The sequence below is a fragment of the Scyliorhinus torazame genome, chromosome 1, assembly GCF_047496885.1.
Source record: "Scyliorhinus torazame isolate Kashiwa2021f chromosome 1, sScyTor2.1, whole genome shotgun sequence".
NCBI lineage: Eukaryota > Metazoa > Chordata > Chondrichthyes > Carcharhiniformes > Scyliorhinidae > Scyliorhinus > Scyliorhinus torazame.
This window is the reverse complement of record NC_092707.1, coordinates 209,567,701-209,582,283: the sequence shown is the minus strand read 5'-3', so window position 1 is coordinate 209,582,283 and position 14,583 is coordinate 209,567,701. Positions and strand designations below refer to the sequence as shown.

Below are 14,583 nucleotides of genomic sequence, written 5' to 3'. Positions count from 1 at the left end.
GACAAAGATTTTTTTTCCATTTAAATAGGTGGGTAGCATTTAATGTTTGTGAGCCTGGAAAGGCCTGTAGTTAGATTCATGCTGGACAAAGATGTTTGTATCTGTGATGGTTGGTTTTAATTCCAACTGGGATTCTACTGTGATAGGGGGAGCTGCAGTGTGCAAAAGCAATAGACAAGCAGATGTATGCATATGTTGCTTAGGAAACAGAGGCCCTTGTAAGGTAAACAAAAAAGGTTTCCTTTGTTCTTATTCTTTTTAAACTGAAAGCAAAAGTAGTTGTAGATAGATAGACAGAGAGGAAACATTTCTCAGCTTTGCTCGAGGAAAGAGAAGCAGTACAATTGAGTCATATGCAAGAAAGCAAGCTCCAGAGAAATTTAAGGACAGTCAGTTCTAAAAATTTAGAAATAGAACAGGATATTGTTCATGGGCACCGCAGACCAAAGTTCAGAAGGAATCGGCAGGTGGGAAGCTATGTTTTTAAAGTAATCCCAAAGGTCCCTCAAATAATCCGAAAGATTGGTACGTCTTACTAGTCTGTGAAACAAATTTTAAAGTAATTCGGAAGACAGCATTTGCTGGATATCAGAGTGTGAGAAACAGTGGAAGTCATTTGAGACAAGGAAATCCTGAAATTGGTAGATGTAATATCCTGTGAGTGGATTCGCTGGTAAAAGTGGAGCAGAAGCTCTGTTCATAAGAGTCTTTTGGAAATTGTGGACTGGATTTCAGAATGCAAACCACGATTGGAAAGCATGATTATGCGAGAAGATTTCAAAACATGTTTTGGGGATTATAGTTTGGAAACTTTTAGACCACAGGCATCTTGTGTGCTTAAAAAGGGCTTTTTGTGTTAATGAGATTATTGGAGCTTTAAATGTACTTTTTCATCCATGTTAATCGTAAAATCTGTGTGTATTTGTTAAGCTCAGGGGGGAGTAAAAAATAATAATCTTTCTTAGTGTCACAAGTCGGCTTACATTAACACAGCAATGAAGTTACTGTGACGATCTCCAAGTCGCCACTCTGTTCAGGCACACTGAGGGAGAATTCAGAATGTCCACTTTACCACGCAAGCACTGTGAAGCTGTGAAGCAACAGTGCTAACCATTGTGCTACCTGCCATATTGCATTATAATCCATCTTGTTTCCATGTTTAATAAATGTATTTTTCTTGTTGTCAAAAAGAATTAGCAGTCCTCTGACTCTGTTCCTCACGTTTGATTAAAAAAAAATAAACGTTACGGACTTTTAAACCAGGGTTACGTTCTGGGATCTTCCCATCCAGTTAGAATAAAAACTGGGATCGCAACACTCTAATACATTGAATGATGCAGGAGAAGTGACGATGAAGGTTCAGATTTCACATGGGTATATTGACAAAGCTGTAGCATTTCATTCAGGCCTCTGCACAATATGTAACATATGAATGTTGCTGCCAGCGGCCCCGGGGAGATAGTCAGGGAATCCGGTAGTAATAGTTTCGTTGAGAATTTGGAGGCAGTTTCAACAGCACTTCGGGTTGGATGCAGGGTCAAGGGAAATGCCGATATGGGGGAACCATAGATTTGAGCCAGGGAAGTGGGATGGAAATTTTCGGAGATGGGAGGAGAAAGGAATTAGGACACTAAAAAATTTGTTTCTTGGGGGTCGATTTGCGGGATTGCAGGAGCTTGGAGCGAAGTATGGGCTGGAACAGGGGGAAATATTTAGATACATGCAGGTTCGAGACTTTGCCAGAAAGGAGATACAGAGCTGCCCAGTAGAACCGGCTTCCACATTGCTGGAGGAGGAACTGACGACGGGGACTGGAGAAGGGGGAAGTATCGGCAGCTTACAGGGCTATTTTGGAGGAGGAGAAGGCGCCGCTGGAAGGAAATGAAGGCAAAGTGGGAGGAAGAGTTGGGAGAGGGTATGGAGGATATGGTGTGAGGTGCTCCGGAGGGTGAAAGACTCCACCTCGTGTGCATGTTTGGGGCTGATACAGCTGAAGGTGGTGTATAGAGCACACCATACAAGGGCGAGGATGAGCCGGCTCTTTGAGGGAGTAGAAGATGTGTGAACGTTGGAGGGGGGACTGCAAACCATGTTCATATGTTTTGGTCCTGTCCAAAGCTGGAGGATTACTGGAAGGAGGTTTTTAAGATAATTTCTAAAATGGTGCACGTGAAACTGGACCCGGGCCCTCGGGAAGCCATATTTGGGGTGTCGGATCAGCCGGGGTTGGAAACGGGCGCGGAGGCAGATGTTGTAGCCTTCACCTCGTTGATTGCCCAAAAACAGATCCTGTTAAGGTGGAGATCAACCTCTCCACCCTGTGCCCTGGTGTGGTGGGGAGACCTGCTGGAATTCTTGATGCTTGAAAAGGTCAAATTTGAACTGAGGGGAAGGATGGAGGGGTTCTACAATTCATGGGCGTTATTCATTATGCACTTTCGAGAATTGGATCACATCGAACATTAGGGGGGGCGGCTGGGAGGGTTGCGGGGAGAGGGACTGTATGTGTTAATGCTGACTATGGGTGATTCCTGATTCCTTTTTATCATTTGGTTATGTTAATGCGGGCTAATGTTTGGGGTTTGGTGGGAGGATGGGATCATTGTTATCGATATGGGGATTGACATTACATTCGTTACTGATTATTGTTGGGTGTAAATTTGGGGGGAAATGTGAAAAAAGAGAATAAAAATATTTTTTTTAAAAAATGAATGTTGCTGCCAGTGGCACTCATGGTCAGCTTGGTGCTAAAGTGATATGCTAGATCTCATTCAGGGGACATTCGTATTGTCAGCCAGTTTGCAGGTCATAATTGTGTGGTAAAGTTTTGGGTGCATTTGTCAGCAGAGCCAACAATCACATCAGTGGTCCACAACAGTAATGTAACCAGCATTTCTGAAAGTCCATAGGGTCAGTATCTGCATCAATGCTTCTATTTATGTCCCTCTGCACAATGCTGTGTTTTATGTGGCGCATCATGAATATTTTCAATCTCAGTACAATAAGTACAGAATCATATGTATTAAACTATAATTTTTGAGGAACACTCATTGTGTCATAATTTAGAGCTATTCATTATGCCAGACTTTGTGATGAGAGGTGAAGATTGTAAAGATAATACTAGGGAATCTAAGGCTACCCAACGCAGCCATGGCTCAACACATCATTGTGTCAACTATGGACAGAAACAGATGTCAGGTGTAAAGATTAATATCTGGCTTCTTCTGGAAGGTTATTCATGATAAATAAACTCAATCCACAATGTTCAAATGAAGAGCAAGGCAGTTATTTTACCCATCATGTGGTGTGTCAATGTTAGTGGTTTGTGTTAGCACAGTGCTGCTCTTTGTCGCTGTGCGTTGTTTTGGCTATCATAGAATCCCTACAGAGCAGAAAGAAGCCATTCGACCCATCAAGTCTGCACCAATCCTCAGAAAGACCACCCTACGGACTAGGCCCAATTCCCTGCCCTATTCCTACAACTCCACCCTGAGGGGTAATTTATCATGACCAATCCACCTAACCTGCACATCTTTGGACTGTGAGAGAAAACCGGAGCACCTGGAGAAAACCCACACAAACACAGGAAGAACGTGCAAACTCCACACAGTTACCTGAGGCCGGAATTGAACCCAGGTCCCTGGCGTTGTGAAGCAGCAGTGTAAATCACTGTGCCACTGTGCTGCACTAAGTTATCAATGCTATTATGTGAAACCATTCAGCCAACTAGCCCATTAACCCATGGTGCAGAAGAAAGCTTTACCACGACTGGCTGCTGAGATTCCTTTGGTTCAACTACCGTAACAAACTTTGGTCGGAATTTTCCATTCTCTGCAGAGTCCTGGCTGAGGTGTAAAAAACGGCGTGCAGCTCACAGGCTGCACAGCTGTTTTTTCTCTGCAGATAATCCAGCACTGTGCATAAAAAATCTGAAGGCGTGGCCCACACCATCATGCTGACAGGGTTGGGCCGGAACCAGCCCGCAGCAAAAGGGCACCCCCCCATCACCCCACGGACTCAGGGGACCCCACTGGCACGGGGGAGCCCTCTCCCCAATGTAGCTACCCTTGGCTCCAGTGCCAGGGGTAATGCCAGGATACTGCCTGGGCATGATTCTCTCGCCAGGGTCTATACCTATGCGTGCCTAGTGGGTTCACTATGCGAGGTTCACGTTTTTAAAAAGCAGTTGCAAACCTCGCCGACTCTCCAGCCCAGATGGGCCGAGAGGCCGCTCCGACACGACAAAGTCCCGCCGGCGCCGTTCACCCCTGGTCGCTGCCAGCGGGAACTTTGCGGGGACGGTCGGGGGCGGCCTGTGGGGGGGCGGGGGCTCTTTCACCGGGGGGGGGGGGGCCTCCGGTGGGGTCTGGCCCGCGATCGGGGCCCACCAATCAGCGGGCCGGACTCTCCCCCTCTGGGCCTACTTTCCGCCATGGCCGACCCCTGAACACTGACCCCATGTTGGGTCAGGGCTGGCGCACGTAAGAAGTTCCCCGCGCATGCGCAGGAGGGCACGGCCCAACTGCGCATGCGCAGAATTGAGCTGGCTCAACTGCGCATGCGCGGGACCCAAGGCGGCGCGTCTTTTACGCGGCGTCGGGTATCCGACGCCGCGCTGAGGCCCCGCCCCCGCAAATCACACCACGCCCCTGCCAGCCCCACGGAGGCCCCAGAATAGGGGCCTGGGAATGGGCGCCGACGCCGGAGTAAATCACTCTGGTTTTTACTCCGGTGTCGGCACTTAGACTCCCGTTGGGAGAATCCCGCCCTTTAACTGTTGACCTCTTGACAATGGATTGAAAATGTTTCAGTTTCAAGGGCTAGCTTGGTGTTGGAGATGGCCCACATTTAGATAGAATCCAGAACAGCTAGCCTCAGGATAAAGGGTTGATCATTTGAGACGAATGATGAAAAATGTCATCACTAAAAGGGTTAAGAATCTTTGAAATTCCCTACTCCAGGAATTTGTAGATGCTCTATCGCTGAGTATAATTAAGGCAGTGTTTTGAACTCTCAGGGAATGAAAGAATAGGGGGCATAGGTGGAAAAGTAAGGTTAGAATCATTGAATTCCTACAGTACAGGAGGCTATTTGGCCCATCGAATCTGCACCGACCCTCCGAAAGAGCACCCTACCTAGGTCCATACCCCACCCTATCCCTATAAGCTAACCTAATCGTTTGGAAACTAAAGGGCAATTTAGTATGGCCAATCCACCTCACCTGCACATCTTTGGATGGGAGGAATCCGGAGCATCCAGAGAAAACGCATGCAAACATGGGGAGAATGTGCAAACTCCACACAGACAGTCACCCAAGGCCAGAATTGAACCCGGTCTCTGGTGCTATGAGGCAGCAGTGCTAACCACTGTGCCACCATGCCAGCCGATGAGTTGAAGCAGAAGATCAGCCATGATCATAATGAATGGAAGTGTAAGTATGAGGGCACATATGGCCAGCTCCTAATCCTATTTTTTATGTTCTGATAACTGGGCATGGAGAACAGTGCACCAGATTGGCATTGATTCAGGTTTTCTAAGCCAACGGCTAATCCACGGAACCACAGAGATCCCCGAAAGTGCAACCTCTATTTGTACTTTGCTGGTAAAACTTTAAACAGAGAAGGATGTGATTTATACAAGTTCACCTCATAATGCACATTTTACAACATTCAAAAAAGTGCAATAGAAAGCTGCATAGAGCACTTATCACTGGAGCTGAAAACATCCAATAGTATATCTTGCATTGTTAATCACAAACTGCTGTGGAACATTGATGCACAATCAATACTCTCGAGACAAAGAGGAGTCATATCTGATCGGCTTTAATCAGCTAGAACTGTACCCAGCAGCGATGATACAGAAAGTGAAGGCTGCTGGGACAGCATTGGTTCTTATACCCTGCCTCTCAGGGCAGGGCTATGTACATTAGCCAATGGTAGACCCCTAGGTATAGCCAATGGTCATTCACCTCTCAGGTACTGCAATACCTGGTAGTACCACATTCACCCCCTGTTAACAAAGAACCCAGCGGGGTGATGGTCAGCTATTACTGTCGCCTTATGCATGGTAGGACCAGGTATGGAGGTACCGTGATGTCGAGGGTAATGGAAGAAGAGTCTATGGTGCAGCAATCAGACGATCGGGTGGCCTGGTCGTCCTCCTGGAGCGTCTGAGTTTCGGCGCCGATCCTGGTGGGGGCCCCGGCGGTTGTGGCCCAGGAACGTGGTGTCTTCCTCCCAGGCAGCTTCGTCACCCCTAGGCGGCGCTGTTGGGGTGAAAAGTGGGCAGGGGGGAGGGGCGCCTGTAGGGGGCGTGGTGCCTGTTCGGCCTGGGTAGGGGCTCCGGCGGCAGTACTGACCCTTCGGTCAGGTGCTGCGGGGGGGGGGGGCAATGGTGCGGGTGCGCGTGGGGCTCCGGCGGGCGCCAGGTCCCGAAGGGAGACCGTGTCTTGGCGGCCGTCAGGGAACGCCACGTAGGCGTACTGGGGGTTGGCATGCAGCAGGTGGTCCCTCTACGTCAGACGCGTCGCTCTCGACCTGGAAGGGGAGGGACTCGTCGATGGCGCGCATCGTGGCTTTTGCAATGTCCGCTTTGATGCGGCAGAAGGCCTGGCGGGCCTCCGTCGACAGGGGGAAGGTTGTGGACTGGATCAGGGGTCGAGCCTTGCCGGCGTAATTAGGGACCCATTGTGCATAATAGCTAAAAAAAGCCGAGGCAACGCTTTAGGGCCTTGGGGCAGTGAGGGAGGGGGAACTCCATGAGGGGGCGCATGCGTTCAGGATCGGGGCCTATTTTTAGTATGGAAAATATACTCCATTTCGCACTACGTAGCCTAGGATGGCTAGACGGTCGGTGTTAAACACGCATTTCTCCTTATTGTAGGTCAGATTAAGGAGGTGCGCGGTCTGGAGAAATTTTCGGAGGTTGGTGTCGTGGTCCTGCTGGTCATGGCCACAGATGGTGACGTTATCAAGATACGGGAACGTTGCGCGTAAGCCGTACCGGTCAACCATTCGGTCCATCTCACGCTGGAAGACCGAGACCCCGTTCGTGACACCAAAGGGAACCCTTAAAAAGTGGTAGAGCCGCCCATCTTCTTCGAAGGCAGTGTACTGGCGGTCACTATTACGGAGGGGTAGCTGGTCGTAGGCGGACTTGGGATCCGCCATGGAGAAGACCTTGTATTGCGCAATCCTGTTTACCAGGTTGGCAATACGGGGAAGAGGGTACGCGTCTAGCTGCGTAAACCGGTTGATGGTCTGGCTATAGTCGATGACCATTCTATGTTTTTCCCTGGTCTTTACCACCACTACTTGAGCCCTCCAGGGGCTGTTGCTCGCTTTGATGACCCTTCCTTCAGCAGCCGTTGGATCTCGGACCTGCTGAAGGTCCGGTCCTGGGCACTGTACCGTCTGCTCCTGGTGGCGACGGGTTTGCAATCCGGGGTGAGGTTCGCAAACAGGGAAGGCGGGTCAATCTTAAGGGTCGCGAGGCCGCAGACAGTAAGGGGGGGGGGGGTATAGGGCCTCCAAATTTAAAAGTCAGGCTTTGTAGGTGGCACTGGAAATCCAGCCCAAGAAGGGTGGCTGCGCAGAGGTGCGGCAGAATGTACAGGCGGCAATTGCGGAATTCCCTGCCTTGGGCGGTGAGGTTCGCGAGGCAGAACCCCTTTATCTGCACTGCGTGTGACCCGGAGGCCAGGGAGATCCTTTGTTTGACGGGATGGGTGACAAGAGAACAGCGCCTTACCGTGTCGGGGTGGACAAAGCTATCCGTGCTCCCGGAGTCGATCAGGAACGACGTCACATGGCCGTTGATAGCGATCGTTGTGGTGGCCTTCGCTAGTGATCCAGGGTAACGGAGGCCAGCTGCAGCGCGTAGTCAGCCGTGCTGGGGGCTTGAGGCCCCATCCAAGATGGCGCCGGCCATGGGTCGCACATGGAGACCGGGGACGGGGATTCCGAAGATGGCGGCAGCAAGGGACAAAATGGCGGCGCTCACCCATCCAGCGTGGTTGCCAGGGGGCAAAATGGCCGCGGCCACGGGTCGCACGCGGCGGTGGGCGTTGGACGGCCGGGACCTGCAAGAAAGACTGCGGCGGGCCTTGGGCTGGCGGGACCTGAAAAAAGGACTGCGGTGGGCCTTGGGCTGGCGGGACCTGAAAGAACGGCAGCGGTGGGCCTTGGACAGCCGGAACCTGGAAGAAAGGCTGGTGGTAGTCGCTGGAGACCGCGGCCACAGCGCTGGCCAGGCAGACCGCGGCATAGTGGCCTTTCTTGCCGCACCCTTTGCAGGTGACGGTGCGGGCCTGGCAGCGCACGCGGGTGATTCGCCTGGCCGCAGAAGAAGCAGCGTTGGCTGGCGGCGGTAGCGGGCCGTCTTGCCGCGCAGGCCTGCGGGGTTAGCGGGTAAGTCTGGGGGGCTGCCGCGGCAGGGTGCCACGCAGCCCAGGGGGGCGCCGTGCGAGCGGGGGCATAAGCAAGTGCGTTCTTGTACGCAACGTCCATGGACCCTGCCAGGGCCCATGCCTCAGTAAGGCCCAGTGTGTCCATTTCAAGGAGCCTTCGGCGGATGTCGGGGGAAGCCATACCTGCCACGAAAGTGTCCCGAATTAAAATTTCCGTGTGCTCGTTCCCCGTCACTGCTGGGCAGCTGCAGTTTTGGCCCAGCACTATCAGTGCCCGGTAGAAGTCTTCCAGTGTCTCATCTGGGCTCTGCTATCTCATTGCTAGCAGGTGACGGGCGTAGACCTGGTTCAGTGGACGGATGTAATGTCCTTCTAGCAGCTCCATAGCTGTAGCATAGTTCGCCGCCCCTTCGATCAGGAGGTAGATCGTCGGGCTGACCCGCGAGCGTAGGAGGTGTATCTTTTGCCTTTCCGTGGGGGTGTCGGCAGCCGTTTCGAGATAGCTCTCAAAACACGCCAGCCATTGCTTAAAAATAGCAGCGGAGTTGACTGCGTGGGGGATGAGCTGAAGGCACGCCGGCTTGATGCGGAGATCCATCCTTCAAAAGTTCTAGCTGATTAAATTGATGCACAATCAATACTCTCGAGACAAAGAGGAGTCATATCTAATCGGCTTTAATCAGCTAGAACTGTACCCAGCAGCGATGATACAGAAAGTTAAGGCTGCTGGGACGGCATCGGTTCTTATACCCCGCCTCTCAGGGCGGGGCTATGTACATTAGCCAATGGTAGACCCCTAGGTCTAGCCAATGGTCATTCACCTCTCAGGTGCTGCAATACCTGGTATTACCACAACATCATCTCACAGAGGCCTACAGAATAAAGATCCAGTATCCTTCTGAAGTGGGTCTCCACCAGTCTGTGCTTTAGATATGCTGAGACTCATGAGGTAATATATTTAATAAAAGCCTTAAGCAACTAATGTGCCTGCCTCTCTAAGCAACAGATTAAATACAGGTACCTTTTTAAGTCAGGTGCATCTGACTTTAAAATTAAAAAAACATTTTTTTTCAATAAAATCAAAGATTGAACATCTGGTTCAAAAGAACTGAGATTTTGTTATTTTTTTTTATAGTACCGAGAGAGAAGCAATGAATTAAATAATGAGACACAAAAATATGGCTGACATAACTCACAAGGGAAAGGGAGCAATACAATACTCAGGCACTCAGGCCAAGGAAAAACGATTGATTCATTGCTGGAAAGAAGGAAAAGTAAATGTTTCATAAATCAGGACAAGAAAAAGTGAATGATTCAATACAGGAACAAGGAAAAGCTACTGATCCAACACTGAGAACAGGGAAAGGAGGTTGATTCACAACTCTAGATTCCTTCACTGGCAGGACAGACTCATAGTCAGGAAGGAGTGGTCCTGGGAGTTCTCAACACGGACTCTGGACCCCATAAAATCTCCTGGCATCAGGGTCAAACTTGGGCAAAGAATTCTCCTATTAATTACAACTTCTGCCCTCCCTCAGCTGATGAATCAGTGTTTCTCCATGTTGAACACCAACTGGAAGAAGCACTGAGGAGAGCAAGGACACAGAATATATTTCAATGTCTATCATAAAGCTGGGTTTGGTAGCACCACTACTGAGCGTGCTGGCTGAGTCCTGAAGATATCTGCCAGACTGGGTCTTTGTGAGGTGATTATATAACCAACAAGCGGGAACAATCCACTTGACCTTTTCCTGTCACAAATGCATATGTCCATGACTGTTTTGGTAGGGGTGACTACCACACAGCCCTTGTGAAAGCGAAGTTCTGCCTTCACAGTTCACATTCAGCCGTGAGTGTAGGACAGCATGCCAGGAACTCCACTTCGGCGACCTGTCTTTCCTCCGGGCCGCCGACCACTCTGCTCTGCCACACTTCGGGATACACATTCAGCAGTCCCACTCATGTCTGCTCCTCTCCTGGTGCTTGCACATGGCCTTCTGGTTGGGGGGGGACAGGGGCCAAAATGACAGCGTGAGACTGTCTGATGTATGCAGCCCAGGGAGTGGGTAGCTGGTGGCCTCAGTGGCCAGGGCACCTGGCATGTGATGCAGTGTGGAGGTTCACCCGCCTTCTGGGTTGGGGTAGTGTTGGGTCACACGTGTGTGGGACGGGGGTTGGTGCTCGGGACACAGAGCTGCCTACTCACTCTGGTCACCCTGAGAATGTTGTGCAGTTTTTTGCAGCACTGATTGCCGGTCCGGATGCCGTTGACCATGGCGCTGACCGCCTCTGCCACCTGCGCCCAGGCATGGTGATTGGCTGGCAGCCTTCTCCCGGCGCCAGGGTACAGGGTCATCCTTCTCTCCCCCATCGCATCCAGGAGAATCTCCAGCTCGGCATACGTGAACCTTGAGGCTGCTCTCCTCGCTGCCATCTTGTTGGCTGGGATGGTGTGTGTGGGGAGTGAAGCGTGTATATGTGGCTGCAGCTTACCAGCCTCCTGTGTGTCAATCGTGAAACAGGCGAATCTGGCACCATTTCTCTTCAGAATTGATTGTGTTCCACATGGCGCTGGTGCTAGCCCCTTAGCAGTAGCGGAATTGTTCAGGTGTGGTTCCAATTTTGCTGTCATGAAAGTCTATGAATTCTGCATCGGCATCAATACTTAGTCTCAGAAACGGAGAATCCACCCATGATCTCTGCCATCTTGAAGGCCAAGGACAGCAGTTGAATGGGAACACCATCACCTACAATTTCCCCTTGCACACTATCCAGACTTGGAAATGTGTCACAGTTCATTGTTGCTGAATCAAAATCTTGGGAACTCTCTCTAAAAGTAGTGGCTGAAGGGACTCACCATCTGCTTCTCAAGGACAATTAGGGAGGAAATTAAATGTTGGCCTTGCCAGCAATGCTCACATCCCAAGAATGAATAAAAATAAATACTGGGAACAAGGAAAAGTGAGTTATTCAATCCTGGAAAGAAAGACGTGTGAATTGTTCAAACTCAGTACACAAAATGAATGAATGGCAATGGAAGTGGAACAAGGAAAGTGCCAGGAAGGAAGGAGTAAAAAAAAATTCAATGCCCGAGACATATTGGGCGGGATTCTCCGACCCCCCGCCGGGTCGAAGAATCGCGGGGGCTGCCGTGAATCCCGCCCCTGTCGAATTCTCCGGCACCGGATATTCGGCGGGGCCGGGAATCGCATTGCGCCGGTTGGCGAGCCCCCCCCCCGGCGATTTTCCGGCCCGCGATGGGCCGAAGTCCAGCTGCTGGAATGCCTGTCCCATCGGCGAGATTCAAACTACCTCTCTTGCCAGCGGGACTAGGCGGCGCAGGGCGACCTGGCCCCGGGAGAGGGGGGACTGGCATGGCACCAAACGCCTTCCACGCCGGTCGGCGGCGCGCCAACCACTCCGGCATACGCCTAGCCCCTCACGGTGAGGGCTTTGCTCCTAAAGGTGCGGAGAAATCCGCACCTTCGGGGCGGCCCGACGCCGGAATGGTTCACGCCACTCCATCCCGCCAGGACCCCCCGCCCAGCTGGGTAGGGGAGAATCCCGGCCAAAGACTCTCACTTTCTCTCAGCAAAAGAAATGGACCAATTCAAGCTCTAATCAGACGATGTCATAGACTGAACAATAAGTGATTGTTTCAACACCCAGGATGCAGGGAAATGACTTGTGCAACAACTGGTGTAAACAGGAGTGATTCACTGTGCATCAAAAGATATCAAATAATGGAGAAGTTGCCAATTTATAAGTCAACAACTTTTGAATAGTCAATGCTTTTCATATTCAAATGCGGTGCTTTTCATATTCAAAAGTGGACACAGAAATTATTGAATGCGAAGAAGACTGAAGAGGTGACTTGCCTCTTTAATGAACAGTACCTTTGCAGACAGCAATTTAATATATGGTGGCATGTTGCCACTGAAGCAGCATCATTATTATTTTTTTTAATTTAGAGTACCAAATTCATTTTTCCAATTAAGAGGCAATTTAGCATGGCCAATCCACCCACCCTGCACATTTTTTGGGTTGTGGGGGTGAGACCCACGCAAACACGGGGAGAACGTGCAAACTCCACACAGACTGTGACCCAGAGCCGGGATCGAACCTGGGACCTCGGTGCCGTGATGCAGCAGTGCTAACCATTGCGCCACAAGGCTGCCCAGCAGCATCATTATTCACAATAACATTTCTGACTGAGCTTGTTCCTTCAACATTAGTAAAATTACTCTCCGGTAAATAAACATTATGAAAGACAGGCAGGGAAAGTGGGACTAATTGAGGCAGGTCTTCCTCCACATAAAGTAAAATTGGTTTATTCGGGTTTCCTCCTTTCGTCTGAAGCTGCTGAATCATATTATGGATTATGCAGATACTGGTCGTTTTCTGTTCCAAGTGCTCCTTTTACATGTGAGTCTTTTAGCAGGCAATTTGACAGTGGGTGGCATCACATACAAAATTAATTCTGTCATCATCAGATAATCATACAGGGGTCACTGGATAGGAATCAGAAGCAGGAAAGGGGATAGATTTAAATAAGGAATACATGCACAGACATATGGGGAAAGAGCAGGGGATGGGATTGGTATCAACTGAATAGCTTTTTCAAAGAGCTGACACAGGCACAATGGGCTGCAAGGCCTCCTTCTATCCTTTACTTTTCCAAAATACATACATTATCACATTTATAATATTTAAATTTATTTTTTAGGCTGAGAAAAAGGGATACTTTCTCTTTCAAAGTTACCCATGATGCAAGAGTTAGAGATCAAATGGATGAGACTAACATGGCGTTACTGGTGATGGTGGCAGATAATGCTGTAGTTGAAACAACTCCACACTTGGAACATTTGAGCATCAAACCGCTACGGGCTTCACTCGCCTGACTTGAAACAAATGCAAAGCAAAAATGAGGACAAATAAAGACTCCAAGTTTAAATGCAGAGAAAACAAACAGTTGAGAAAAGCAGCACAGATGTAATTAGCTTACAATATTTCAGATGCGAGGAGTTGGAGGACAATAATTAATCAATTACCCATCATAGAAGCTGTGAAGAAATTTTAGTTCACACATTCAGACTTCCTTTTGTAAGATGGAATCTTTTACTGTTCCTATGAGTGTATCCTGGTAAATTCAGCATTCCAAACAGGAAGCATGGCCCTTGAACCAATTTTACAGTAGTCCTGTCTCTGCACTGCACTACCTTTGACTGCAGATTCGTAAGTGTCTCCGTTATCTCCTCAGTCCCAGGGATTCAAGGAATGTCCCTGTAGTGCAGGCCCCACCTTTGCTAATGGCTCAAATTGGGTAGAATTCATTTTGAAAATTTGGTTTCCTTGCCACAAATGATCAATAAACCAACAGAAACAGAACAGAAACATTTCAAAGAAAATCAAGCAGATTTTCTATTCGAAACCCATGCAGTGGTTATGCTAAGCAGCAACACTATCCCGTTCAATCTACCAGGGACAGGTATCTCTTTACCTCTCCCAGAAGGAGATGTGTCAAATTGACCTTTAATGGAGTGGGAGATACTTGGCTTTAGGTAGTGTGAGGAGTGATGGTTGAAAGTCGTCTCCTCTCTTAAGTCTGACACTGGATTGGAGCAAGAGTAAATAAATCTGGAACCTTGATCTCAGCACAGCTCACCTGCAGATAACAGAACAAATGACCCTGATCTTTATGTCATGATATCTGTTCAGCCCTTCTAGCAGGTGATCACTGGAGGCCAACTCCACTATTAGACAAGGAATGGGGTAGGAGTCACTTCGTAGACTGTGAAAAGGGGTATTTATGGACTTTAATGTTCCTCTACAGGAATGGAGTAAGGATTATTGCCTTTAACACTCATCCGTGGAAGAAAGTATCATCAGTTTATGAAAGGTAATCAGGTGAATATTGCAGAATTGTTCCAGTGCAAAAGTACCTGCCCATAATAGCATTAATGACATGTGGGAAACAGCAATATGTTTGTACATTCCTCAGTGTAGAAGAGATTATAGAACTTGTAGAACAAAGAGAAGAGTAAAAAGGAAAATAAGGGTGACTTTTAAACAAAAATAGCTGTACTAAATACTGTTTAGTCAACTGTGGACAAGAATTGTCTATGTATTGAATATGAGAATGAAAAACTTTCTGCAATCTTTATTTAGATCAGAAC

General features: G+C 49.1%; 1 protein-coding gene across 8 annotated transcripts in view; it reads right to left on the bottom strand.

Annotated features, from left to right (window-relative positions):
- Positions 1 to 14,583, bottom strand: part of LOC140418616 (adhesion G protein-coupled receptor B2-like) — a 1,340,408-nt gene that overhangs the window by 124,146 nt on the left and 1,201,679 nt on the right. For 7 of the 8 annotated variants that reach the window (XM_072502156.1, XM_072502149.1, XM_072502159.1 and 4 more), the window contains one exon: positions 13,210 to 13,308. The exons of the other annotated variant lie outside the window; for it this stretch is intronic. In XM_072502156.1, coding sequence (XP_072358257.1) covers positions 13,210 to 13,308 — 99 coding nt within the window. The remainder of the gene's footprint in view (positions 1 to 13,209; positions 13,309 to 14,583) is intronic. 8 annotated transcript variants of the gene reach the window in all.